Raw genomic sequence first — 26289 nt, 5'->3', positions numbered from 1 at the left:
GACAAAGCGACACTCTCAACTATTAGTAATACTCGCAAAATATTGATGCAAAATAATTATAATGCTAGTCGAAAAGAGTGCCAGTCTGACACTGACTTTCTAACTGATAAAGAAATATTAGAAAATCCGACACTGACTTCCTGACTGATAATTCGCCACCGAAAACCAATCCTTGAATGTGTCACGTTTCCTTTTAGCCTCTGGAAGCACTCATCTGCAAGCACAGATAAATATTTCCTCATCACTTCTTGAAACAAAGCTGGGCTATATTTGGCTGACCAGGTCATAAACAGTCATATCTAAACATAAATAGTATCGAAACCAGTACCCTGATAAAAGATTTCATTGTTCAGAGCTAAGGAATGAACCACTGACATGACCTCACATAGGTTTGTTTTGGTTTCAAACCCAAGGTCAAACTGTTAGCACTCCTAAAGAGTACACGTGTTCTCCATCATATATATCTGACATTCGGCCAACTTGGATTGCTGCTTGAATCATATATATCTGACATTTGGCTGTTAAAGGTTAATATAAGACAACAGCATAAATTTTGTTGGCATTGTGAAATTCCTTATGAGTTGATGCCAGACTAAACTGTTGTGGTACACCTGATGATGAACTTAATCCACTTCCCAGTTTGCTGTTGGTAGATGGCGAATCTTGTAGAAGAAGATATCAGGTATGCAATGTGCAGTTGCTATTACTTTGTCTTATTTTTATTAAAATATAAACACACAAATTCTTGTGCCATGAACAACTCTCTCAACTTCAAATTAATTAAATCAGCTTCTAAAAGTATTTATGTCTGTGGGGCCTGAAATCAAGAATGACTGTGCTGCTGAGGACCAGTAGAAACTTACAAGACAAACTGAAGTGAGAATCATTGAGGACAGGACTTATCAAGCATGGAAGAGAGTCCTGGATATTGGAGGCCGTTGTCGAGAAGCGAGTACATGAAGATGAGGGCACTGGAAAGAATTGTAAAGTGCTGTAGTTATTTTAAGATTTTGAAGAGTAGTAAAAGTGTTGTTAATTATGTGTAGTTAAGAGTAATTACTGTCCAATATACTTAGTTATTAGTTTCAACCCTGTGACTGGTCACTGACTTGGTTACAATATGTACATATAGGGTGTTATACAATGAGGAACTTAATGATTTTTAGAGGTCACATAGTATTGATGGTTTAATAAATTTAACAGCCTTTGTTTATGCATGTCTGCACTGAGAAGTCAATTTGCGTTAAAACTTGGCTCATTCTTTCAGGGGGGTGAGCCTTACAGTTACACAAAAGATGTGACGGGGAACAGTTTAATTAAAAAAAGGCATAATATATTCAGAACATGAAATATTAAAGCGAGGAGATGGGTTTAATGTAAATTTAATGTGAACTATAACAATCTGGATTTCCATGTGTCATGGGTCCCCATGTATAGCACTGCTAATAATATAAAATATTAATGTTACTTACAGGAGGACCCGTTAGTTCAATCTTAGTAGATATAATGGATGCAATTGAAGGTCAGACATTCAGCATCAAGGATCCCAAGGACACATTCTTCTTTGTAACAGCTATGGATATATGTAGGAACCATCTGCAGAACATTGACTTAGCACATCGTGTGAACAAGTTGCTTCATACGGGTAACAATTATGATCTCATTGGAGACTCGTTTAAGGAGTCTATCTACTAGTAAGTGCCTTCGTGTTCACGTTTGTTAGCTTATTAACCACTTGCATGGAGAATTTTATCTTCTATGGTGTAACCTACCCCCATTGTGTAACTCTAATTACATTACATTGCAACTAGTATTATATTGTATATACAGCATATTGCTGAGGTTTTGTTCTGTTAAAGTCCAAAAAATGTCCCTTATCCATGCTCATGCTTCAAATTATTGAGTGCTATTTTATGAAACCTCAAAACACTGAATGATCTCAACCTGCCATCTGAGCACATGCAGTGGAGAACTGGATAGATAACAGGTACAGGGTGATTCATATAGAACCGGCCCGACGAAATGAGCTGTAATATAAAATATACCATACAGATATTAAAGTAATTTACACATATCTTATCTTGGATTGTGTGTCGTGATCAGAGCAGGTGTTGAAAGTGTCCGCCGTTTTCAGGTAGGCACTAGAAACACTTGCTGTTCAACAGTATACTCCATGACTGTCGCCTGTGCACTGCAGACACATTTTTGGATTGTCCTTGACCTTGCAGCATTAGGGCTGTCAACTTGCCGGATCATATGCACACCATTCGACTCAGCACAGCCCACGGATTATGTCGTAATTATTAGCAAATTCATCAGGCCGGTTCTATATGATTCACCCTGTATTATACTGTATGTGTTTCATGGTCCTTCCATCAATACAACAAAATTCCAAATGTTACAAGGGTAAAAGTTCTAGCTTTCTAGTTTACATACCCAGGAGTTCTACACAATTGAAATCAGTATGCATGATGATATGTCATACCATTATAATATCGTTGTTCCATGATGGAACATTCTGTCATATGTAGTAAAAGGGTTAAGAGGTAAACAGTTCTGGAGCAGTCCTTAAAATAGGATAGCTCATTCTGTGGGGTAAAGATATTTGAAGGATGAAGCTGAACACAAATCTTTTAAAATCAATATTTTATTAGCTTTCTTTCCTTATTTTGAACAAATAAAAGAAGGCTTATGCATTCTCAGTGCTGTCTGTTTATACCCCTCTATCAGCTTTTGAATGACTAAAGCAATCTCAGTGGCATACTTCATAAATCCCTCCTGTCAGTCTGTGTCTATATGTATATGCCCCTTTTGTTGTTAGGCAACGGCTCAGTAAAAATGTTATTGCAGCAATGAATACACATGCAACAATAGAAGAATTCTTGGATTTGTATTATTCTATACAACCTCTGTCATATCAAGTAACGTAGGCAATTAGTTCCTCTCAGAACTTCTTGTATGTGTAAATCTTTCCCCCCCTACATCCACCAGTACACTTACAGGCTATGGCATATAATTATAGTGATGTACTTATCATATACCTGTGTAAATACAGGGTGTTTCACGACTTTAGGGCATAACTGCAGGAGGTGATTTCCTGGGTCTTTGTGATCAAAAAAGTTCATATAAACATGTGTCCCATTTTGGACGGTTATGGAGTTATGACCATTTTAAACTCAGAATTGAAGGTAACGATTACTGACAATAAACGGAACAAAATAATAAACCAGCATAATACATGATACATTTAAAGTATGACTGTAAAGTTAACTTCGTGAAATTACCTTTAATTTGAATTTATTGGTGCTTAAAGCTGATTTTCGAAAATGCCACCACCGGCCGCAACACAGGCTGCCCCTCGGTTGTGAACCACCCCAGACATACCAACCGAGCACACCTTTAGGTAGCTCTCAAGTGTCGAGATAACGAGAATGCTCTGCCTGTAGCTGGCTAAAAATAGCGACCTGCCAGCTGACAGAGGGCGTGTATGGGAATGAAAAACGGTCATAACTCTGTAACCGTCCAAAATCGGACACATGTTTATATGAACTTTTTTGATCACAAAGACCTAGGAAATCACCTCCTGCAGTTATGCCCTAAAGTCGTGAAACACCCTGTATGTATGTGTCAGTTCAAAATTTTGTTGAAATTGTGTTTTCATTTTCTATAGTTAGATTATATATTATTGTTCAATTTTATGCACTATTTACTTTGTTTTATTTGTCAGCAGTATTTTACCTTTTCACAAATGTGGATTTTCCTGATGCTACTATGTATGCACATCAGATTTATTAGAAAGAGAGCTCACAGTTTCTAGAAGTTACGTTAATAATTTCTTTGCTCTCATTTCTTTTTGACATAGGAAAATGAACATGTACAGCCATGTCAAGAAAGTATGAAACCTGTATAATAATTTGTGTCTTACACCTAAGTTCTCTTTATGATACCAGTAAATGAAAGAGAAACATTTCTCATTGAGCAAGCAAATGTAAAAAGTTGGCATTAGTTTACTTTGATATTAGGCAATGTAGATTTGTTAACAGAACTATCCTTGGTAAGGCAAGCAAATATTGCCAATCATTTACATGAACAGATGTGCTATTTTGAAATGAAAATGCAGAATTCATATAAATGCACTAAAAATTACAATTTTTGGTTTTGGAATAATTGTTGTCCATGTGTTTGGTTGTTCAGTGATAAAATGTTCTTAAAGAGTTTGCTTGCTGTGAACATACTTCTTTAGTTTTTATTTCACTGATGTTATTATATGAGCAGTTGATATTGGTAGTATTGATCATTTCTATTGACTTCCTCTTAACACATTTCATCAAAGTATTTACAATATCTTCTTTCCTCTGAAGTGTAACCAACAAACTGAAAACCACTAAAATTTCAATCTACTAATAAGGCTTAAGTTTTCTTGCTGTGTTTATAATATTGTCACCTAGTATGGAGTGACTGTAGATGCAGTTTGGATTGGTGACTCGATTTATTCACCGCTCATGACTCGTAACTACTGTCTACAGATCACTGGCACACACAGGCTAGTGTCCTCAGTCCATTACAGTCTCAAATAGGCACTTCCTAGCAACGGATTTTAGCCCAGGAACTATAACGGTCTCACTGAATTATGCATTCCAAATATCACACTGGACTTTCAACTGAGTGCTCTTGCAACTAACTAGTTACCCCAAACCGTCTTGATTATAACATCCTGGCACAGACCACACAGAAAACACTGTTCTTCTGTTTTTGTACCATTGTTGTGTTCATGTCTGTTGCTGCAGGAACATGTTTACAGAGCCGTTGCCTAGAAATGGCTCTGGTATATTTGCTTATCTCACAATAATTGCATGATGGATCTACATACTACTGTATGTTACCATAGAAATTTCATGTTTCAGGTTATGTAGATTCATTAGTTATTTTCACAACCAAAATATTTTGCATAACCAGCCTCTTACTTTACCATCCTAAGAATTTTAGAATTACCAACATTAGCATACAAATCTTCACTAGGTCACCTAATTTACCTAAGACTTATTGCTGTGTACACAAACCTGAGCTACATAAATCAGTCCACATCCTCACACTATTTTATTATTATCCACTTTTATATTATCCTCCCGTTTATGCTTTTCTATAATATAGATACTTGTAACTGAGTGAGGGTTTGGGCAGAAATATGCAGCTCATGGACATTGTTTCAGTGAAGGAACAGTGTTTTTCAGAAACGTAATAATGTCTGTCTGATATATGTCTTTGGTGTTGAGTGTATACTGTTCACTGTAATTGTGTGTTTTTTGCAGTCGGCATTATTTTGTGCTTCTCTGCAACATGGAACCTCTCGAAGTATTTATGGAATACTACAATAAGCTTGTCCCTCACATTTATATCCCAGAACCTGCAGTAATGGAGGTAAACAGAAAATTATTTTTGTTGTAGATTATTTAATGATGCTTTCAGTATCAAGATTATATAGCATCAAAGAAATTTATTGATCATGGGCTTTTTTGCCCAGTGTATGTTATTGGCTTTGGTTCTTGGGCTAGAGCTATATTAACCTCTAACATATGGACTTTTAAATTGCCAGCAGCCCAGTATGGCCAGAATTTCAATCACCCTAATTAATTATCATTGCAGACTTTCAGAAAAAAAATGCATATTTTCCGTTCTATGCAACATAGAAATATGAACTAAAAAGAACCTGAAAGACAGTAACATTTTCTACATATACATAAAAGAGCAAGTTTTACAAATGAAAATTAACTGTGAATATTTTGTCATGAAATGCAAAATATAATCTTTATTATATATGTTATGAAATTCCAAAGGACTTACCCATTGTTTTTTCTTGAACCTTGAATCATGGTGATATTGTAAATGTAATCACACTATATACAATAATATTTTGTTCAGACTGTACGTGAATTTGAACTGCGTCACTTCGCAGTTTACGATAACTCTCACTCTGACGCGCGCGTGTCACTTCTCGAAGCAGTCCACCACACATAGTGCAACGTCACACTTTTTGCAGTAGTAGAGCATGCTTCTGTGCTTCTTATTTTGAGAACAAATATGACATCTTTGTTTTTCTTTGGTTGGCCAGTGTTGTGAATGTTTCACCTCCAGTCGACTCAGTTGGGCCCCAGATGAACTTGGCCTCCCCCGAGAAATGCCACTGACTGTGATATTCACCTCATGCGACTGAAGAATCAAATCCCACACCAATATTTCACGGAACTTTTTGTGTGTCATTTTTCCACCACATGACTTGTGTAATAGATATGCATTTAGAATAGTCATATCTAGAAGGTGGAAAAACAGTTTCTTTGTCCACTTCCATGTCCTCCTAGCAATGCCATAACTGTTTACCATCCTGTCAGATTTATCAACAAAGCCCATGTGTGCATTGTAATCTTCAATTACATGGGGTTTGACAGCATGGCCAGATACATCTCGGAAGTTGCCTCCAATGGAGGAGGGTGAAAATTCATCAGAACATACACATCACGCTTGTCTTTCCAACAAACAGCACTTAGATGCCCCTTGATTCTTGTAACAATATCCCCTTCTTTCAATTTCATTGACTTGGGCCGAATTTCTTGTGACATTCCACGCCAATCATTGCGAACGGTGCCACATGAATTTATTTTCCTGTCTAAAATATCTTCAAATAAAGCAGGAGAACTGAAATAATTGTCCATGTAAATTTTGTGTCCCAAGCCTTTTAGTCTTTGAATTAGCTGGAGAACAATGCCATGTGTTGATGTAATTTCTTCTGTCGCAAGTTGCCTTTGTTTGCCCAAATAAACTGTCATGTCATAAGTATGCACAAAAAATCGCAAAGCTTGTAAATTTTTGTACCAAATCTTTTGCATTTCTTTGGAATATACTGACGAAAAATCACTCTTCCTTTGAACAACACTATGACTTCATAAACAGCAAGACATTCTCCTGGATTGTAAAGTTCACAAAATTTGTTGTTGAGAGTGTCAAAAATTGTTCCAATTTTCCAGAGCCTGTCATACTCTGGGTCATCTCCATTTGGAGGAGCTTCATTATTTTCAAAATGTAGGAATCTCAAAATATGGAAGAAATGGTCTCATGCCATGGTGTTAACGGTAGAATGGAGTGTAGTATTGCTCATCTCTTGACCAATAATCTTTGAGGGTGTCCCGTTGATCGTGGCCCATTTGAATAATTATTGCCAAAAAGTTATATAGCTCTTCAATTGTAATGTCAGGCGGTTGAACAGAAGGGCCTGGAGCATCTTGGCATGCCATAAATTGGTGGAAATATCTGTTGGTTTCTTGTAACAAGATTTGGAATATTTGATGGAAAAACAGAATGAAAATGGAAAAAGGAGAGGACTGCGCATTTATATTGGGAGCAGGTGATCTGTTGATTCCACTGAGAGGACCAGTGAAGTCTAGTACCTTTGGCGAATCCCCAAGTCTTCTATCACGAAACCTAATTTCCGTTTCCTCTGCCTCGTCTGATGATGATGATGACGACGACAACATACTTGCTCAAGGTTCAATGAACTCATTGATATCTTCTAACGCTTCATGAGATTCCTCTTCCATCAGCATTTCTTCCAGTTCTTCTGCATCGAGAAGTTTGGAATATCGGGCATGTTTTTGAGGTTCCATCTTGGGGGGTGGGGGTGTCCAGCAAAATCGAATAAATTATGTTGATTGACAAAGACTCGCAAAATAGTGATGCAGAGTAACTGTAATAGTATGGTACAATAGGCCATAAGTGGCAGCAGTACAAGGGACTTAGTCCCATCCCACTGGCAATAAGAAATAATAATTGTAATAGTAGTTGAAAAGGTGCCAGTCCGACACTGATATGGAAAGTTACAGTGACGAAGATGCCTTTTCCTCACAAAGTAATATTGGCTCAGTGGTTTTATACCTATTCCGAGACACAAAATAATATAAAAAGAAATATATGACAGTCTGACACTAACTTTTTAAGTGAAAAAGAAATATTACACAATCCAACGCTGACTTCCTAACTGATAATTCGCCACTGAAAACCAATCCTTGAATATGTCACACTTCCTTGAAAGCTCTGGAAGCACTGATCTGCAAGCACCGACGAATATTTCCTCTTCAGTTCTCAGAACAAAGCTGGGCTATATTTGGCTGATGAGGTCATAAACAGTCATAAATAAACATAAAATAGTTTTGAAACCAGGACCAAGATAAACGATTTATTTGTTCAGAGCTAAGGAATGAACCACTGACATGACCTCACATAGGTTTGTTTTGGTTTCAAACCTGAGGTCAAACTGTCAGCACTCCCAAAGAGTGTACGTGTCCTGCATCATATATATGTGCCATTCGGCCAACTCCGGTTGCCGCTTGCATCATATATATGTGTCATTCGGACGTTAAAGGTTAAACTGTTCATTCTAGAGCTGTATTAAACTTCTTTTTCTATCACTGTACCCTAAATATCAACCTCTATCAACTCTGGGTTTTTATTTGTCTCATGGAGGTCCCCCAGATACAAACCCTATTTTGTGCATGCGTATGTAGCATTGATATGAGATGGAGGATTAGTTTTGAGGAATTCCTGCTTCACAGCCCTCTTTAAGATTCAGCTAGCCAAATCCTTTCCACTGTAGGGGCTAACAGATATTACCCCTGGATAAAAAGTGGTGTCATGGGGGTTTAGTGTTGACCCGTTATCAGTTAGAGATCTTCAAGTTCAACCTCTCTCAGATTGAGTGATGCCCTGTGGCACAGTGGGTAAATATAGATTCAAAATAAGTACAGTTTTGATTCAAGTTTAGAAGTAGGAATGGCACTGCCAGGTATAGGAGTTATTGGTTCAGATAATCCAGATTGTTATGGTCCAAAGCTTTGAAAAATAAATAAACCGAATCTGTAGACTCATAATTAAGACTACCATCCCTGAATTCATTGTTGTAACTATGACAGGAAAGAATCATTGCTCAAGAATTCACTTGCTCTGTGTTAATTGCTTTGGCAGATACTGCAGTGGAATTTCAATGCAAGTGCATAGAATTATTACTAATGGTCACACACACGCATACAGAAAGTATTGCTTGTAGAGAGAAGAGTGTTATATGTGAGTTTTGAGCCAAATGCTGGCAGTTGTGCTGAATTAGAACATCATGTAAGACCTTTGAAAAAGTTTGCTTCAGATGTTATGTCTTTATCCACATGCTCTGTTAACACATTCAGACTTCACTGGAAATTTATCAGACCATTTCCTGAGACCTGTTTTGCCCAGACAGAAAGTTTTAGCAACCATATTTCTTAAACAGTTTAAACCAGCCCTGTCCAACGCGGAGCCCATGGTATATTTTTCTGGCACCCTCCATAACCATGTATAATTGAGCCGATTTTTAATATTAATTCAAATTGTAAGACAAGAGACATTTTTGAACGTCTGATTACTGTTAAATATTTTTTAAAAATTTTATTATTATTATTATTATTATTATTATTATTATTAGTAGTAGTAGTAGTAGTAGTAGAAGTACTAGTAGTAGTAGTAGTGTGTGCTGGTGCCCGCACCTCCATAGGCATCAGTGAATTGTGCCCAAGTACATAAGAACGTTGGACAGCACTGGTTTAAACACTCAGCTGAATGACTGTGTCTGGAACAAACAGAAGCAGCTCCTTGTCCAGCAGGTATTGTGTGCTATTTCTCTGGGATAAAATGAGCTGGAATGTGGAGCTAATCATTCACCTCAGTCTAGTGCTGAGATTAAAAATCCACAAAGATTTCCTACACTCTTCCTGTATGCCATCATGGTAAGGCATAGGAACATCTTTTATCTTGTGAGTGTAGAGCCCTTCCACTGGTATTAATTTGGGTGTAATATAAGATTTGACTTTTATAAACTGATCTTTGTTATATTTTATGTATACCTTAAACATTATTATTTATATGCAGGAAGTAATAAGAGCTGTTGATATGAATGGAGCTGCTGAATATTTCCCAAAACTATGGTCAGATATGGTAATTTTTGACCATACAGAAAGAGTAAATAATGTTGCTGCCATTTTGAGTGGGATGGTAAGGAATAAACCTCAGCCATCAAGTGATCTCACAGAAAAGTTTGCAGTAATTGCATGGAATGCCTGGGAGAAGCTGGAAGTCAGTGTAGATGGAGAAAAGTACAGACAGTTCAGGTAATGATGACATATTGGTGTGCCACATAAAATTCTACTGCTGCCTAATCTTTAGCACAGTTCCTGAAAACAAGTAATGACCCCTACCAAAGTGTAGCAGTGGTGATTTGTGATAAAGATGTGAAAGTTGTGTATCATGTTGTGAATCTGTTTACAATGTTTTATTTCACGATGCTGCATCAGCTGTTATGGTTAATACAGTAAATTCCTTGTCATCCAATATCCAAACAATTGGAATTCTCAGAAGTTTTAAAGAAAATTAATGATTGTTATATAGAAACTATGAAAAAAGTTAGATGTGCATGCTAACTCAGGACGCTGTAGTTCTCCTAGCTGCATTGCCCATTATTCTGTCTTATGCAGTTGCCATTACAGCAGAGGCCATTTGCACTTATTCTCACATTATAGTACATTCAAAGTATTTCTCCCATTGGTCTGCAATGGACTTCATTATGATTACCTTGTTTTTGCTGCATTTTCAGTGCTGTGTAGGCTTGTTTGGTGGACTGTGTTATGTTGGGTTTCTGTAAGAGTCTTTCACATTCAGCTGGCAGATTCCTGTATCTGCACCCTTCACTTCCATCATCATCATCATCATCATCATCACCACTACTTGCACGACAGCCCTTTGTGAGCTTCACTTCCATACCTGCCAGATAACTGGGAATTTACAACTTGAAATAGACTAGCTGCTTCTCATCTAATTCACTATTCATATCACATTTCATTTCAGACCTCATAATATCAGTAACTAATATATCATAGTAATTTACCAAGAATGTTGTAGTGGTAAAAAAGTAAAGCTATCCCTGTAACAGGCCGTGAAGGCCCATAGGGTTGTGAGACGTTAAGGGTCCCACATTACCTTGACAATCAGCTCAAAGATGGCGGTAAGGTTGTCAGCCTTACTTGCCAGCCGCGCTTCACTCCCCAGGAAAATTATTTAATTAATTCCTGATACTCATTTCTGTTAGAGGCTGAGTAAACCCCAGGGCCTAGTGCGGCTGGAAGGGTTAGGTCAATTGAAAAAATCCAGTGACCTCATCAGAAATGTTGTAGTGGTAACACATTAAATTTGTATTCAAGTTGTTCAAATCTTGATAGGGTTACTAGCTATCTTGACTGGGGTTTTCTGTGTCCATCTGTATCCTAAGGCATAGACCATGATCAATTAAAAGTGCCTCCTTCAAGACCATCATATATGACAGGTTATGCTTATCTTCCTATATCGTTTGTGTTAAATAACCAAAGGACCTTTTAGTTTTGAGGAATCGTGGTTTGATTCCCAGTAGACGCAGTAGAGTTTTCACTTCATCACAGCATCCAGACCGACTCTGGGTTCCACCGAGCCTCCTATACAGTAGGTATCAGGGAATGTTTCCCTAGGGGTGAAGTGACTGAGGCATGTAGCCAACAATTCACCTCTGTGTAGTGCCAAGGCTAAAAATGATGGAGCTGTACCTCCACTCCCCCACCATCATGGCATGGTGCTTAACTGATTAAGCACAGTAATGACTTTATACCCTTTTTCTATTGCATTAAATTAGCCAAACAATCGAAGAGTTCAATATATTTTCGGATTTGTTATGTTTGATTATTAACATCATTAATTTGTATTTTTTGTTATATATTAACATTTTATTTTATTCTTTTATTTCGTGTAACATTAAATTGCTAGAATGATAACATAATCTTTTTGACAGTTATTATGTTATTATTTGTCTTTGATTTTCACATTATTATTATTATTATAGGGGGTGGGTTTCCCCATGCACTTAGACCAGTTATTGGTCCACTGTGTGTCCCCCTTTAATTTCTACTGTCTCCATACCCTACTGGTACTGGTGCGTGCTATCAGCCCCGTTCAGCCAACGAGGTCGGCCCTTGGTACCTGATATTTGCCCCATCTACCAAGGGCATTGGAAACTACTTGGGCAGGAAATGTGTTGCCTAATTTTGCTCAGAGGTCACCTAGAGACATGGGGATCATTTACGTGCCGTAAATCTACAACATGGGTCCCGCGGCTTAAAGTCCCTCCTGGAGGACTTGTTCCCTGAATTTTTCCGCCCTTAAAAATTCCACGACCTCCGCCAGGTTTGAATCCGCGTACCTTGAGTCATGAGGTGGGAACATTACCCCTAGACTACTAAGGCCACTGATTTTCACATTACTTATAGCTCAGCACAATCACTTGAGTAAAACAAAGCATTGTTGCAGTTGTAGAATCTCACTGTGACTCATCATGGACCACTGAAGCATTGCAGTTTATATTTTCTGTTCCATTTTCTTCACTGTAGATGGACTGGTGAGATGCTTGGAGATATTATGTTGCTCTGTTTGCGTTATGAAAGATTTGATCAAGCACGTCGTGTTCTCACCAAGTTGGAAAAAAACCAAAACAGCATAGTTGGTGTTCCTAACATTGAAGCACTGCAGCTGTTCACAGATATGTGCATATCACGGAATAAAATAACTGAAGCACTTGTAAGTTTTAACATTGTCTCATTGAAATACTGCTCATTATACATGCCTACTAAGGTTAAAAATAACTGTGCCATCCTTGCTTTCAGTTTATTCAGTATTTGCCATGATACTATCTTCAATAAAAATTTCCTGTAAGCTGTCTAGCTTATTTATTTTCTTTTATGAGATGTCATTCACACAAGAATTGAGTATTTAAATTTTAATGCAGTATGTATACAGTCATTGGAATTGTACATTAGAGTAGTGTCTATTAGAAGTGCATGTTATCAGAACTTTTCTGCAGTTTAGGATTTTATAGTGGTCAATATGGATAGCCCCAGCAGTTATGAATGTTATACTTTCATAACTTAATATTTTCTGCATTTAGCATTCAAATATATATGTGGCACAGAACCTTTCTTGAAAAGTTGATAGTTACCCAGCTGGGCAAGAAATGCCCCTACCTTTTATGGACTCTGAAGATGCAGAATCACATCCACAGAAGCCTTCAACTGGATCATGACATGGATTACTTAAATCCAGTTGACACTGTCATAGTCTAGTTATCTAAGATTTATTTTAATATTATTCTCTTGCTGTGACTGGGTCTCCCAAATGGTCCTCCAAATGTGGGAAATTTCCTGAACGGCTTTGTGACTATTAAGGAAGAATTTGTTCTCTGTGGAGATATGCCATTCCCTAGCTGTTGCACCAAGAGTCTGCAGTGCTCTGGGAATTTCTTTGTATAGTAATCCATTGTTTTGTTTCCTTTAAAAATTTGTAAATTCTATTTCTTTGTTGAGATTGGATTCATTTAGCTTTCCATAGTTCTTGTAGTTCTTTTTTAGAACTTAATGGCAATAATTGAGGCATACAGTTCCAATTTTGTGTCAAATATAGCAGTAATTCCACAATATCCAGTTTTTCAGCAGACATTTCATAGATTAGACAAACAGGGAACAAGGAGAAAGAAAGAGAACACCTTATCATTGTTTCAGGAATGCATCCAGTATTCTGCAGATGCTGGATTTCCAGAAACTGGTAAACTTGCTCAGCAACTGAGTGGCGCTGTTGAATTAAATACAGAGCAGTTGATGAGACTCACTGACATTGTGGGACAAGAAGTAATACAATCTCCGAATAGTGCATCTGTGGCAGAGCAGTAGAAACATTCAGAATACTGTCAGTTACTGGATATGTGAGTGATGTAATTCACCTCTGAATGTAATGCAGCATTTGTTTTACAATATATTTCAGCTGTAAACATTCTGTAATGCGATCATATTTAACCCTTATAGTACAGAGATCTATTAGATTAACAGTTCCATAGAGCACAGGTCTTCTTGAGAAGCTGATAGGTGATCAGTTGCTCAAGAAATTCCCTGCACTTGATGAAACTTGGAAGTTCATTACCATGTTCACAGGAACCTGCCACTGGACTCTTATCTTGAGCCAGATGAATCTTGTTTCTGTTTGAAGCTTTGTTTTAATTCATTTACATGTGTAAGAACATTTACAAAAATTTATAAAATTCCTAAAAATTTTCATAATGGATACTTTAGGTGAAATATGTAACTAGAACTCCATCCCCAAACTTTCCAATTTCATGGAATACACTTTGGCACTAAAGGTTTAAGCAGTAATGTGGGTATGTCGATATTTCATATTCTTTGAAGTGTCACAGGGATATGTAAATAATAAAGAATAATTCAGCATTCTCATTATCAATAGCATTATCCAAACCAAAATGTTAAAGATTTTTTAAAGTCCATTACCTACAACCAACTGCTGATTAGGAATTTTACTTCACAAGCAGAACCCCACCAACTATTTTCTGTGCGCCCACAAGCATGGAACACATACATTCCACTCATAATTTCCTGCATTTGCATACATATAAGAATAAATGCATTTACTCATATTGAACTTGAGTGACGGACATCACAAATAGTTCAAATCCCACCAGTACTTACATATGTACACTACATCATGGTTGGAATACATGCAACTTTTTTAAATGTAAGTGATGATTTTGAATTGGCTACCACAGCCTTCTATAATTATTACACGTATATTATGACATACATTGAAACAGAAGATTAGCAGGGGAAACTGTAGTACTCGGAGAAAACCTGCCCCAGCACCACTTTGTTCACTACAAATCCCACTTCACCAGACCCGGGATCGAACCCGGGCCTCTGCGGTGGGAAGCTAGCGACTAACTGCTTGAGCTATGGCGCGGCCTGGTCCCTCAGTAGGTACTACAAAATAGATTTAACATCTTATGTGTAGTGGCCTAAACAGACAGTAAATCAGAATTTTGTCAGTAAGTATTCCTATTCTTTAATGAGTATCGCTTTTGTATCATTGTCCATTCCTTCTGTTTGACTTGGTCTCTTCGCCTTGTCCCTTGTCTCCCTAATGGTCATACTATATTTATGCTGTCAAAGGAATTCTGTTGTCATCTTGGTATACCAGATGTCCATGCCACTATATCATTAATTCATCAACTTTAAATGTAGTGTCTCTGTTTTCTCATCTTGTTTCAGTTTTATACCTTCCTGTTCATTTCTAAATATTTCACAGATTTTAATCTGTAATGCTTGCAATCTGCTTACACCTCTCTTAGTTAGTTAGGTGGGTGGGTGGGTTTCCCCATGCACTTAGACCTATAGTGGTCCATTGTGCTTCCCTCTATGATTTCTACCAGCCTCTATATCCTACCGGTATTGGTGCTTACCATCAGTCCCGCCCAGCCAGCGAGACCGGCTCTACTGGCTGAGAAGTGTCTATAATGCTTCCCCCATCTACCGGAGGTATTAGTGACTGCTGTTGGGCGGCAAACGTCCGCAATTTTGGCTCAGTGACCTCCTTTGGAGGTATGAGGTTCTTTTACGTGCCGTAAAGCTACGACACGGGACCCACGGCTTAAAGTCCCTCCCGGAGGACTTGTTCCCTGAATTTTTCCGCCCTTAAAAATTCGACGACCTCCGCCGGGTATTTGAACCTGCGTACTACGAGTCATGAGGTGGGAACGTTACCTCTAGACTACGGAGGCAGCTTACACCTCTCTTACTCTCTGCCCAAATTTCTATTTATAAGAGGCAATTCTGTTTAGGGTGATTTAAAGTTTATGGCCAAAATTTGGGAGGTTGTTGAGATAATTTAGAGCAGAAAATGTAAATAAATGCCAGATTCAGCACATTTCAGGGTCATGGGGTTTCAATTTTTAGTCTTGATTTGCTTTGTATGCTCATGTGGTAGTGCCTGCACAGTGTCATAAGATGGAGTTCATATTGCATTTACTGATGGCTCACACTATTTCCAGCAGAGAAACAGTGATAACAGCAGACTTAGAGGGCATGATTTACTGTGGAGCATGATGATATGCAATTCACATATGACTGAAAGAAACATGTGCATTCATACCACCAGCACACACTGGCTGTGACCAAGACAATATGCAAACTGAGCAGGAAGTGTTCAGTGCTGTATATGCCAATCTGCCAACTAACGTTCTTCAGGCTGCATAAGAATCGGGCCTCTCTGAGAATGTATTTTGGCATATGCTACATGAGGAGCAATTGTATCATATTCGTGTACAACTTGTACAAGGGCTGCAGCCAGGGGACAGTAAACTGCACCTCCTGCTCTGCTGATGGCTTCTACACAAAACTGCAGATGAATCCAATATAGACATGGGGCACCATTCACAAGGACGGGAATAAACAGTCTCCACAACCCATATGAACGAGCACTGGAGAATTCTCATACTACTTGATGTTCATTTCAACTTCTGGTCCAGGATCATAGATGATTACCTAATTGAACCATACATGGTGGAATTCAGTATGCTCATTTCATTGAACGAACACTTCCCCTTAGTATGTAATTGGTTGAAAACCATTTTCCAGATGTATGGATTGACTGCGTAAGTTTGATTTTCTGGCATTCATGTTCACTTAACCTGAGCCCACTTCATTTACTCTTATGGGGTTACATCAGAGAAAATGTTTATACTGTGGAAGTGGAAGGTAGTGACAACCTGATCAGTTTGCGTCCCAGTAACTGTGACAAACATTAGGGGCTGACCAGGACAGCTGGTCCATGTGATTCCATTGAAATTGCTGTGAAGCAATGCATGCAAGCTGGAGGTGGTAACTTTGAGTATTTCATATGAAGAAATAATAGAACTGTTGTGCTAGTCCCCACTACACAGACATTTGTATCACATGTAACATAAAATTTAAACTGAAAAAGACAATAACTTTGGAATGTTTGCTTTTTGTTCAGTGTAATTAAAATAAATAAATAAAAATGTTACATGTACATAATGAAGTATATATATGGTCAATATTTTCTTAAAACTGTTGAAGTGACATAACAAGGGTGATTGTGACGAACAATTTATTTACCTTTCCTGTTCCAAATTATCTCTAGAATAGTGTCCTGATGTTTGAATCACATTATGCAAATGAAAATTTAACTTTTAAAAATTTTTCAGTTCCATGGATTTTCTTCTAATTTCAACTTGGATTTTTCCTTCTGAGATTGCAGCTTTTAAAATTTCCAAAATATGATCATTTAATTTCTTGCTTGTCTCTTCTTAGCCAGTTCTTATAACTTTTTTATCTTAAGTCCTTTTTAAATTTAACTCTCTGTACTTGCATGTCATTATCTTAAATTGAAGTACACAATTTTATGCTGTTTATTCATTCATTTTTTTAACTTTTCTATATGAAACCCAAGTATATCAATGACCAGCTGGGTTGGAGTAGCAATAGCTGCACATTTGTTAGAGCTAAAAATCATCAGCTTCCATTCACAGGGTTAAGTGTGAGTTGGAGCTAGGGCTTGTTACTCATCCTGCATGACTTCCAACCTACTGATACAAGTGGGTGTGTAATGTTGGCGGATGTACGAGGGTCGTACTGAAAGTCATGAGCAACAATTTTTTGTAAAGTAACATGCTTTGTTATTGAAAAACCAAATACACCACCTCAATCTACAGACCTTTCTTTATTTTTCCACATAATCGCCACTTCTTTGTACACATTTCTCCCAGTGTTCTGGGAGTTTGCTTCCAATGTGAGGCAAGCAGCATGGGGGCGAGCATTGTCATGCAGGATGATGATGTTTCGTCCCGGACGTTTATCGCGCAATGCACGACGGAGCTTGTGCAGCGTCTGGACGTAATGAGCAGCATTGATGGTTTGCCCAGGTTCCCGGAATTCAGCCACAGTAAACCCCTCTGCATCCCAGAAGACTGTGCCCATCACCTTCACAGCTGATGGCACTGTCTTTGCCTTCTTTTTTGATGGAGAATACAAATTGTGCCATTTCGTTTCAGGCTCGAAATGGTGAAACCAGCTTTCATCACCTGTCATAATACAGAGCAAAAAGTCATCACCTTCGTGTTGATATGTCTGCAGCAGTTCTGAGGTGATGGCTTTTCGCTGACCTTTGTGGTCTTCGGTCAACCACGGGACCCAACGAGCACAAACTTTCCTATAGCCCAAGCTTTCAATTATCTGTACTGCACTGTGCCCTATTCCAAGTTTTCGGGCTATTGTGTGCACAGTCACATGCCTGTCATCTGAAATGATCTCATCCACTCTTTCTTGTTGCATTCAGTTGAGGCTGTTCAAGGACGACTGCTCAGAGGCTCATCTTCGATGCTGGTGTTCCCATCTTTAAAATGTTTCACCATCTTCGAACACTGCTTGCACCCATGCACACACTTCCATAAGCACACTGAAGTCTCTGGTGAATTTCTGCAGCAGAGATTTCCTCTTTCACAAGAAATTTGATGACAACACACTGGCAAAACGACATATTGTCGGCCATTTTGTTAGGAGTGATACTAGTCACGTGATGCACGCTATTGACATCACATGACACTCAATGTTAACACAACAGCTGGTTCCACCTACCACCATACTCTCTTTCGTCTGCTGTTTCCAGGTTGCATGGAAAAAAAAGTTGCTCATGACTTTCGGTACGACCTACGTACTTGAGAGGTTATGACAGGATACAGTAAAACTGCATTATATGGTGCATATCATGTTTTTATTTCTAAGACACAGTACAACATAAAGAAAACATTAAGACTATCATCCATTCATGAGTAAAAAAAAATTCTTCCTCATTTGTGTAAATGTTTACACTTGATAAAAATGAATGTGCCCAGTGCATCAGTTTATGGTAGTTATTGACCTTCCTGGCCCTTGTCTGCATCAGCAATAGTTAACAAATTCATTACGGAGATGAAGCTATGTGTCAGCAGATACCACTACCATTAGTGGTAACATGCTCAGATACATAGGCAGCTCTGATGGAGGGACTGAGCAGTTCACTCCTCAGAGTCCCAAACCAGCAGTTTCAATCTCACCGTATGTTGGTAAGCTCAAGATTAAACAGTGGGTGATAAGGAAGCACTTCAAACACTGAGCTGCCACACCAGGGATGAAACAGTGAAAGCTTTTCACTGAAGGACCTTTAGTAAACTGTCTTGGGACCTACTTGGCCATGGACAGGACACAGTGCAGGTTAGTTAATGAGACTGTACACTGAGATGGCAACCACATATTATGGCCCTCTCAGATCGTGCCATATGCAGGAAGAGAAATTCTTCTATGGCATACTCTGTCAGTGCCCAGCTTTAATAGGCCGTAGAATGGAGATTTTCACTCAGCATGGTTAGAGCTGACATATATCAGGAGGACCTCATCAAAAGGGTGTTGGCTTTAAGCATTGAGGACAGGATCCCTTAAAGGGCCATAGTGAAATCTGGGGTGCACAGCAGACTTAGCAGTAGCCGAGTGCTTGAGGTGACTGGAAGTGGCCCCCTCTTGAGCTAGTTCAGAACACAGATACATAAGGAACATGACCACTAGAGTGCTTAAGCTTAACATGGGTTTTGAGCCACGATGAAGGGTGGTTATTCCCTCCAATTTCAAACTTTGACTTTAGTCGGCAAAGGAACTATACTGACCGAGCAACTGCTGCTTGTTGGCGAAGTCAGTGCTAACTTCAGTGAACAGAGGGTGTCGTGGTCAACGCAACAAAATCCCCATGGGCGTTCATTTCCGTTTTATAGACCGGAGCTGTTACTTTTCCATTTAAGTACCTCCTCAATTGTCCTCATGAGGCTGAGTGGGCCCCATTCCAGACCCACTACTTCTCAGGAATTCTGACCACTAGACCACAGGGGCAGTCAGAGAAGAGACAAGCATACGGAAAAATGTACACTGGATCTGACCCGTCTGAAACTTCAACCTATTACAGGAAAATTAATAAGGAAAATCAGTTTGGCAGATGGACACATTCATCATATTAACTGACAAACAATAAAAGTTGTTTGCATATATTAATCATATGCCCGTGCTATGAAATGGTCTTACATTATGAACCTCCTATAGTGTATTTAGTTTCTACTATCTGAGATGAAGCAGTGGAGTGAAACCATTTGAAGCTTCATGAAATTTATCCCTGAACTTGGATCTTCTCTAATTCATCTGGGGGAACATCACTGGGTTTGGTTTTGTGTCCTCGATATATGTGTCCTTCCAAGTCAATAGCATAGTTATGATCCACAGGACTAGCTAGGGCATCTTCAATTGCTTTATCAATATTATCAGCTGTGATATAAAATTTAGCTCTCTCCTGAAAGAGAACAAAACAGAACAGGAATTTAAAAGTGGACTACAGCACCCATAATTCATTGTAGAGGTATTCACACTGGAGACTTCAGTACCTATCTTACTGTCCATTTTAATGTTACTAAAATGGACCTACAGTAGTAAAGTAAAAAAGTAAAATTATCCCTCTAACAGGCCACGGAGGCCCATAGGGTTGTGAGATGTTGAGGTTCCCACATTTTCTAGAAAATCGGCTCATAGATGGCAGCAAGGTTGTCAGCCCTACGTGTCGACCACCCTTTACCCCCAAGAATATTCCTGGTACTCATTTCTGTTAGAGGCTGAGTTCACCCCAGGGCCACAGTGCAGCCAGACAGATTAGGTCAATTGAAAAAAAAATCCAATGACCTCATCGGGACTTGAACCTGAGACCTTCTGGCTTGTACCATAGTGCCTCAACCAACTATGCTACCACGTGCCCCCGGGCGTACAGTAGTAGCAGCACTAAATTCATCTGATGATTTACAACAATATGTAATCATTTGTAAATAAATACAATAACAATAAGAAATTATGTATCACATTCCTGGTAATTCTACAAAAGTACCCAGAGTGTAGACAGCATATATATAAGGAAGTTTCACCTCCAAATAATTTCTGCTAGTGCTCCAGTCACTAATTTGTAATAAGCTCAGATCAGTACTAAGGAACAGGTTTAAAATACAGCTGCTACGGCAATGCTGACATGTTAGAAAGTCTGTTGCTTGGTTTCTTCAATTTCAAAATAATATTTTTAATATATACATATTTTAAGGGGGGGGGAGACACTGTAGTGTAGTTGGTTGAGGCACTATGCTACAAGCTGGAAGGTCATAGGTAAAAGTCCTGATGAGGTCATTGGATTTTTTCAAATTACTTAATACTTCCAGCAGCATTATGGCTTTTGGGTTGACTCAGCCTCTGACAGAAGTGAGTCTTCCTGGGGGTAAAGGGCAGCCAGTGCATACAGATGACGACCTCACCACCATCTGTGAGCCGATTGTCTAGAAAATGAGAAAGCTTCAACATCTCGCAACCCTATGACCTCCATGGCCTATCACAGGAATAGCTTTACCTTTTTTTATACATATTTTTAAGACTGGTAATCACCATGACATTATTACCTTTTCCTCTCGAACCATCTCCTCTGCTTTCTCCATACGTTCTTTCTGTCGTTCCTCAGCAGCAACTAGCTTAGCAAGAATGCTCTCCCTTCTAGCCTCCTGTTCTTGTAAGAGACGCTGTTCTCGTAGCAAAGCTACTTGTTTGTTCCATTCCTCATTTTCCTTTAGACACAGCTGATGCTCTTCTGCTTCATTTTGAGTTCCCTCCAGTGCTGCTGAACTACTGGCTGATAAATCTATGAATTCTTGCTTTAAATACTTCCTGTAACATTATGAATCGAAGTTATTCACACATACCACAGGCTTCATATTCATACATGTATAATTAATGTAAATGACACACTAATTTCCTTCAATATTTACAGTCAGTAAATAGGATATTCATCTCCCAGAACTATGGGTGGTAACCATATTGTAAATTAGGGAAAATGTACTGTAACAGTACATCGTCGTTGACATTCTCACTTTCAGAGGCACCAAGGGAATAAGTCCCTCTCCTCCGCGCCAACATATGTTCATTTTTTAAAAACGTAACTTAAAACCTAACCCTCGGTTTGCATTAGTTCATAAAATAAAAAACAACTAATATTACAAAGCAGGGGTGGACACCGGTGAGTGTATACTAGACTTTAACCAGAACGTGAAACACACGACGCACCGAGCTAATATAAAACCAACACTATAACATTCCCAATACTTTACAGATTTATACATACCTAACAGCTCGTAAATGCGTTCTGTAGCGGTCGTATAATCTTCTGAGCTCAAGCGTTTCACCTTCATCAAATTTCGGTCGCTCTGGAACACGAAATTGCTTACTTTTTGCTACTGGTAACCACCTAGGTTTCCTTTTCCATCTCACGCTCTGTACACATACGGGTTTTATTCTTAACTCATTCAACGCGTGTAAACCCGAATATTTTAAACTACATCCCAACGTATTCATTGACCTCAACATTTCTAGCAAGCATGAAAAATCAGTTCACTGGCCTAACCAAACACATAACTTCATGCTAAGCTTACTACTTCCGCACCTTTACTACCTTTTACTACCGTTTACTACACACCTAGACGAGTAGACGAGGCCTAAAGGGTAAATAACGCATGGATAAATAAAGTTAAGCTATCCGTGCTTAGAGATACAAGAGCGTACAAGAGATCACTGTCGTCAACACTAGCACGATGACGAGAAAAATAATAAATATACGGCTTCCATTGTTAATGATTTTGAAAAGCTATTGTTTACATCATCCAGTTGAAATATAAGTTTGATGCAATACAGCATTCTATATTTGAAGACACTGCCATATTTTCTTATAAGGTACTAAACACATAGTCTAACCGGTAATTTAAGTAACATAGGTTGGCCAACAGATAATACGATCGAAAGATTCTCCTGTAAGAAAATACGTCAGGAGCAAGGAGTAGGAAGAGGGTTGTTTGGCTGTTTATACGGAGCTGCTTAAGCGTAATAAAATAAAATGGAACCATATGATGTTATCGTAAATCAGCCGGTTGTTATTGATAATGTAAGCAGATGTTTTCTAGTTACAGATAGTTTTGTATAACAGTTTCATGCATCTGTAATGATAAATACGATTGACTGTCAAACTTAAAAAAAAATCGCCATGTTACATACATTGACACTCCTTCATGGCTAAATCGACATTTTTTTCCGTTAATGAGAAATTCTGTTTTCATTGCACAAGTAAACAAAACATACACTATTTTAAAAATTATCGTCAGTTTTGTTGATTACTGTACAAGAACAACAGTAGTAATTGAAAAGTTTTAACCTACACACTAGAAATTGTAACCTAATACAGAGTATTGTAAAAAATATATGTTTATATACAGTGAAGGAATTTCTGAATGTAATATTACGACAATTCTTTATTAGAGTCCATCGCAACACAACAATACAATGGTCGAGGCTAAAATTAGCTTAGCTACATGTTTTGCCTATTAAAGCCATCAGCAGGCAAACATGATTACCGTATTCACACACTATTGAACTGCAATTGCAATGATGAAGCTGGATACTTGACAATTATTACATTATAAAATACATGGTAAAAATACAATGAACTATAAACTATTATAAAAACGAATGTTATGGCGTAAAATAAGGTTAAAACTTTTCATGTGATATTCCATATCTTCAAGTCAGTTGTTGCAGTTTGTTATATTTCTTTGGACATAATGGTATATTCTAGACTTATATACATGTAATAAACTTCTTGGAGGCCTGTGGTATAGATGTAGTATAGTTTTTGACATTAATTGTTTAGCCAGTGCCTCATTTTACAGTGTATTTTGTCTATTCTGTGGGGACACAGAAGTATGAAGTGTCATTCTCTTTCTTCCACTGGTTTTTGAGAATCAGGGTTGCAAGCAGATACTGGTTTTAGATCATATGTAACTGTTGTATGCTCTAAGAGTATATAAGCAAGATACCAGTACTGCTCATATAACTGAATTCTTGTTTTATTATTTAATACTGATTTAATATGCTGCTACCAATATGAAAAGTAAAATTTCATTCATCACATATTTCACCCTACGTAAATGTATTATTTATTAATATGTCACTAAATAGGCCGTATTTCATAACAGTGTTGAACACTTTCCCCTCCCCCTATCCCATAAAAATGCCGAGTTAGTACATTGATTAGTCCATGACCATCCCCCCCCCCCAATCCTTTCCAATTCATGAATCAGCATACCATTTGATGCTGTACAATGCTAGTTGACTGATAGTGTCATAAAATAACTCCCTAAAAGAAAAGAATGTGAATGAACTCTTGTCTCACCTCTCCCTAAACTCTAATTTTCATTGCAGTTAAAGAATGCAGTAGAAGTGTAACCTATCAGAGTTCTTGCTAAGTCAGAGTTTTTATGGCTAACATGTATCTTGGGAAGCTGGGATAGCTCAGTTGGTAGTGACTGGCTACAGGCTGGACAACCAAGGGGTAGGAGTTTGAGTCCCAGTAGGGACAAGAATTCTGGTTGCAGGACCCACCCAGCTTCCTGTCCAATGGGCACTGGGGGCTTTCTGCCTGGGGGTGAAGCGGGCAGAGCATGAAGATGACCGCTCACCTCCAACTAGTGCCAAGGTCAAGAAAATGTGGATCTATACATCCACTTCCCCAGATGCCTTTTTGATATAGTGCTTTAGTAGTTAAGCACAAGGGCAACTTTACTTTTAACTTAATGTCTTGAAAAATCTCAGAACATGTAAACTGTTGCGTCATCTGGTTTGCATCCATTTTTACAGATTTAATAAAGATTTAAACATGAAATAATATATAATGACACAATTTGTCAAAATTTGTTGATCCAGTTATTTGGCATAGGTACAAATTCATTTGTAGCATCTAATAATTTCTACAAATATGATTGGGGCCACATATGATACTCTTTACACCTGAAGAAGACACAGTATTCAGGGTAATCATATTCAGCAAAGTACAGAAAGTGTTTATATTAGTATGGTATTTATATGCCATGTATGTGCTTTTTGGAACATACCCAGTGTATTAATTTTGAGATTCTTGAAATCTTTACCACATGTTACTCCATTTAAATCTGTTATTATGAACAGAAGGAGAAATGTTTGCTTAAGCTAGAGTGTAAAGCAGTATGTGTATTTTCTGTGAGGAAGAACTACAACAGTGCAGTAACATACATACAGCACCAGGAATAACCTGTGTTATAGAGATTAGACATCATACTGTTTGCACAATAAAGGTTAGGCATTTATGCTTTATTTTTCTCACTTGTACACAGTTTTCTGTGCGGAGCCTGCTGATTGGAATCTATAATTATATTATAGTGAATTATAAATTACATCACGGACTAAATTGTCATGACAGAGTCCACCTCACTACATCAATACTTCAGACCTCAAATATAACACCATCCACATCCTGTTACTGCTAGATGAATGAGCTGTATTCTGACATCAGTTTGGTGTAGTGCTTAAGAATCTTAACTTTATTACTCTGTAACAACCCCACCAAGCTTTGCGTCCTGAGCTGGAAGGCTTAAAACCAGCAGGACAGAATTGCAAAATTGTAAGGAACTTGTAGAGTCTAAAGGGTTCTGATGATGGTGTGTAACATCCAGATTTAATTGGTTTTTGAGCTTTGAATGTTGTCCAGTATTCTAAAGAACAAATCATCTCAGAAATTGGATCTGTTTCTGTCCTCACGTGAGGGGGTGGGAGACACTATGTAGGGTCAGTTAAAAAGAGCTAACCTCAGTCACTGAATCAAAGGTCTAGTGATTGAGGTCAGCTCTTTCTAACTGACCCCATGGAATGTGTCACCAACTTTCTCACCTGAGGATGGATATAGTTCAAGTTTCTCAAACATTATGTTCTTCAGAGTAATGGACAGTGGACAAAGCCCAAAATCCCACTAATCCAAAGTGCAAGAAACTTATCTTGGACTAGGAGATTGTACTGAAAACAGCAGAATACAAGGTGTGGCAATAAAGAACCCGGATTACTTTTATGACTCATTTCCGGCCACGTCATTGACGAAGAGGAGGGTAGGGCATTGACCCTTGGACTTCCCTCTACCGTCACACAAAGTTTCATTCACGTGCATCGGTTAGTCTGGCCGCGACCATTGTTAGAAGCGGATCGTGTTTCTGAGCTCCGTCGGAATAATGCTGAGTGCTAATGCAGAACAACGTGCTAACATCAAATTCCTCACAAAACTTGGAAAATCTGCCACTGAAACTTACAATTTGTTGACAGAAGTATATGGTGATCAGTGTCTATCTCGCACGCAAGTTTTCGAGTGGTTTAAGAAGTTTATGGAGGGTAGGAAAAA

At 38.3% G+C, this 26289-nt stretch overlaps 3 protein-coding genes across 4 annotated transcripts in view; 2 read left to right on the top strand and 1 right to left on the bottom strand.

Annotated features, from left to right (window-relative positions):
• The window catches only part of LOC111875703 (protein PTCD3 homolog, mitochondrial), a 31860-nt gene extending 17177 nt beyond the window's left edge, over window positions 1–14683 (top strand). For both annotated transcript variants that reach the window (XM_023872151.2, XM_023872150.2), the window contains 5 exons: window positions 1475–1694; window positions 5310–5418; window positions 9943–10181; window positions 12480–12666; window positions 13644–14683. In XM_023872151.2, the coding sequence (XP_023727919.1) occupies window positions 1475–1694; window positions 5310–5418; window positions 9943–10181; window positions 12480–12666; window positions 13644–13811 (923 nt within the window). In that variant the 3' untranslated portion in view covers window positions 13812–14683. The remainder of the gene's footprint in view (window positions 1–1474; window positions 1695–5309; window positions 5419–9942; window positions 10182–12479; window positions 12667–13643) is intronic.
• Window positions 14684–19212: 4529 nt separating this feature from the next.
• Window positions 19213–22584, bottom strand: LOC111875699 (probable 28S ribosomal protein S26, mitochondrial). The gene is made up of 3 exons (XM_023872144.2): window positions 22165–22584; window positions 21449–21710; window positions 19213–20310 (listed from the first exon to the last, which is right to left on the bottom strand). The coding sequence occupies exons 1-3, from the start codon at window positions 22404–22406 to the stop codon at window positions 20131–20133; spliced, it is 684 nt and encodes a 227-aa protein (XP_023727912.1). The 5' UTR covers window positions 22407–22584; the 3' UTR covers window positions 19213–20130.
• Window positions 22585–22860: 276 nt separating this feature from the next.
• LOC111875698 (beta-centractin) overlaps window positions 22861–26289 on the top strand; it is a 30636-nt gene continuing 27207 nt past the window's right edge. The window contains exon 1 of the mRNA XM_023872143.2: window positions 22861–22977. Within this exon, the coding sequence (XP_023727911.1) occupies window positions 22930–22977 (48 nt within the window). The 5' untranslated portion in view covers window positions 22861–22929. The remainder of the gene's footprint in view (window positions 22978–26289) is intronic.

Source organism: Cryptotermes secundus, unplaced genomic scaffold, assembly GCF_002891405.2.
Source record: "Cryptotermes secundus unplaced genomic scaffold, Csec_1.0 scaffold478, whole genome shotgun sequence".
In the NCBI taxonomy this organism is placed as follows: domain Eukaryota; kingdom Metazoa; phylum Arthropoda; class Insecta; order Blattodea; family Kalotermitidae; genus Cryptotermes; species Cryptotermes secundus.
Note: the sequence above shows the minus strand (reverse complement) of the source record. Positions and strands in the feature narration are given on the sequence as shown.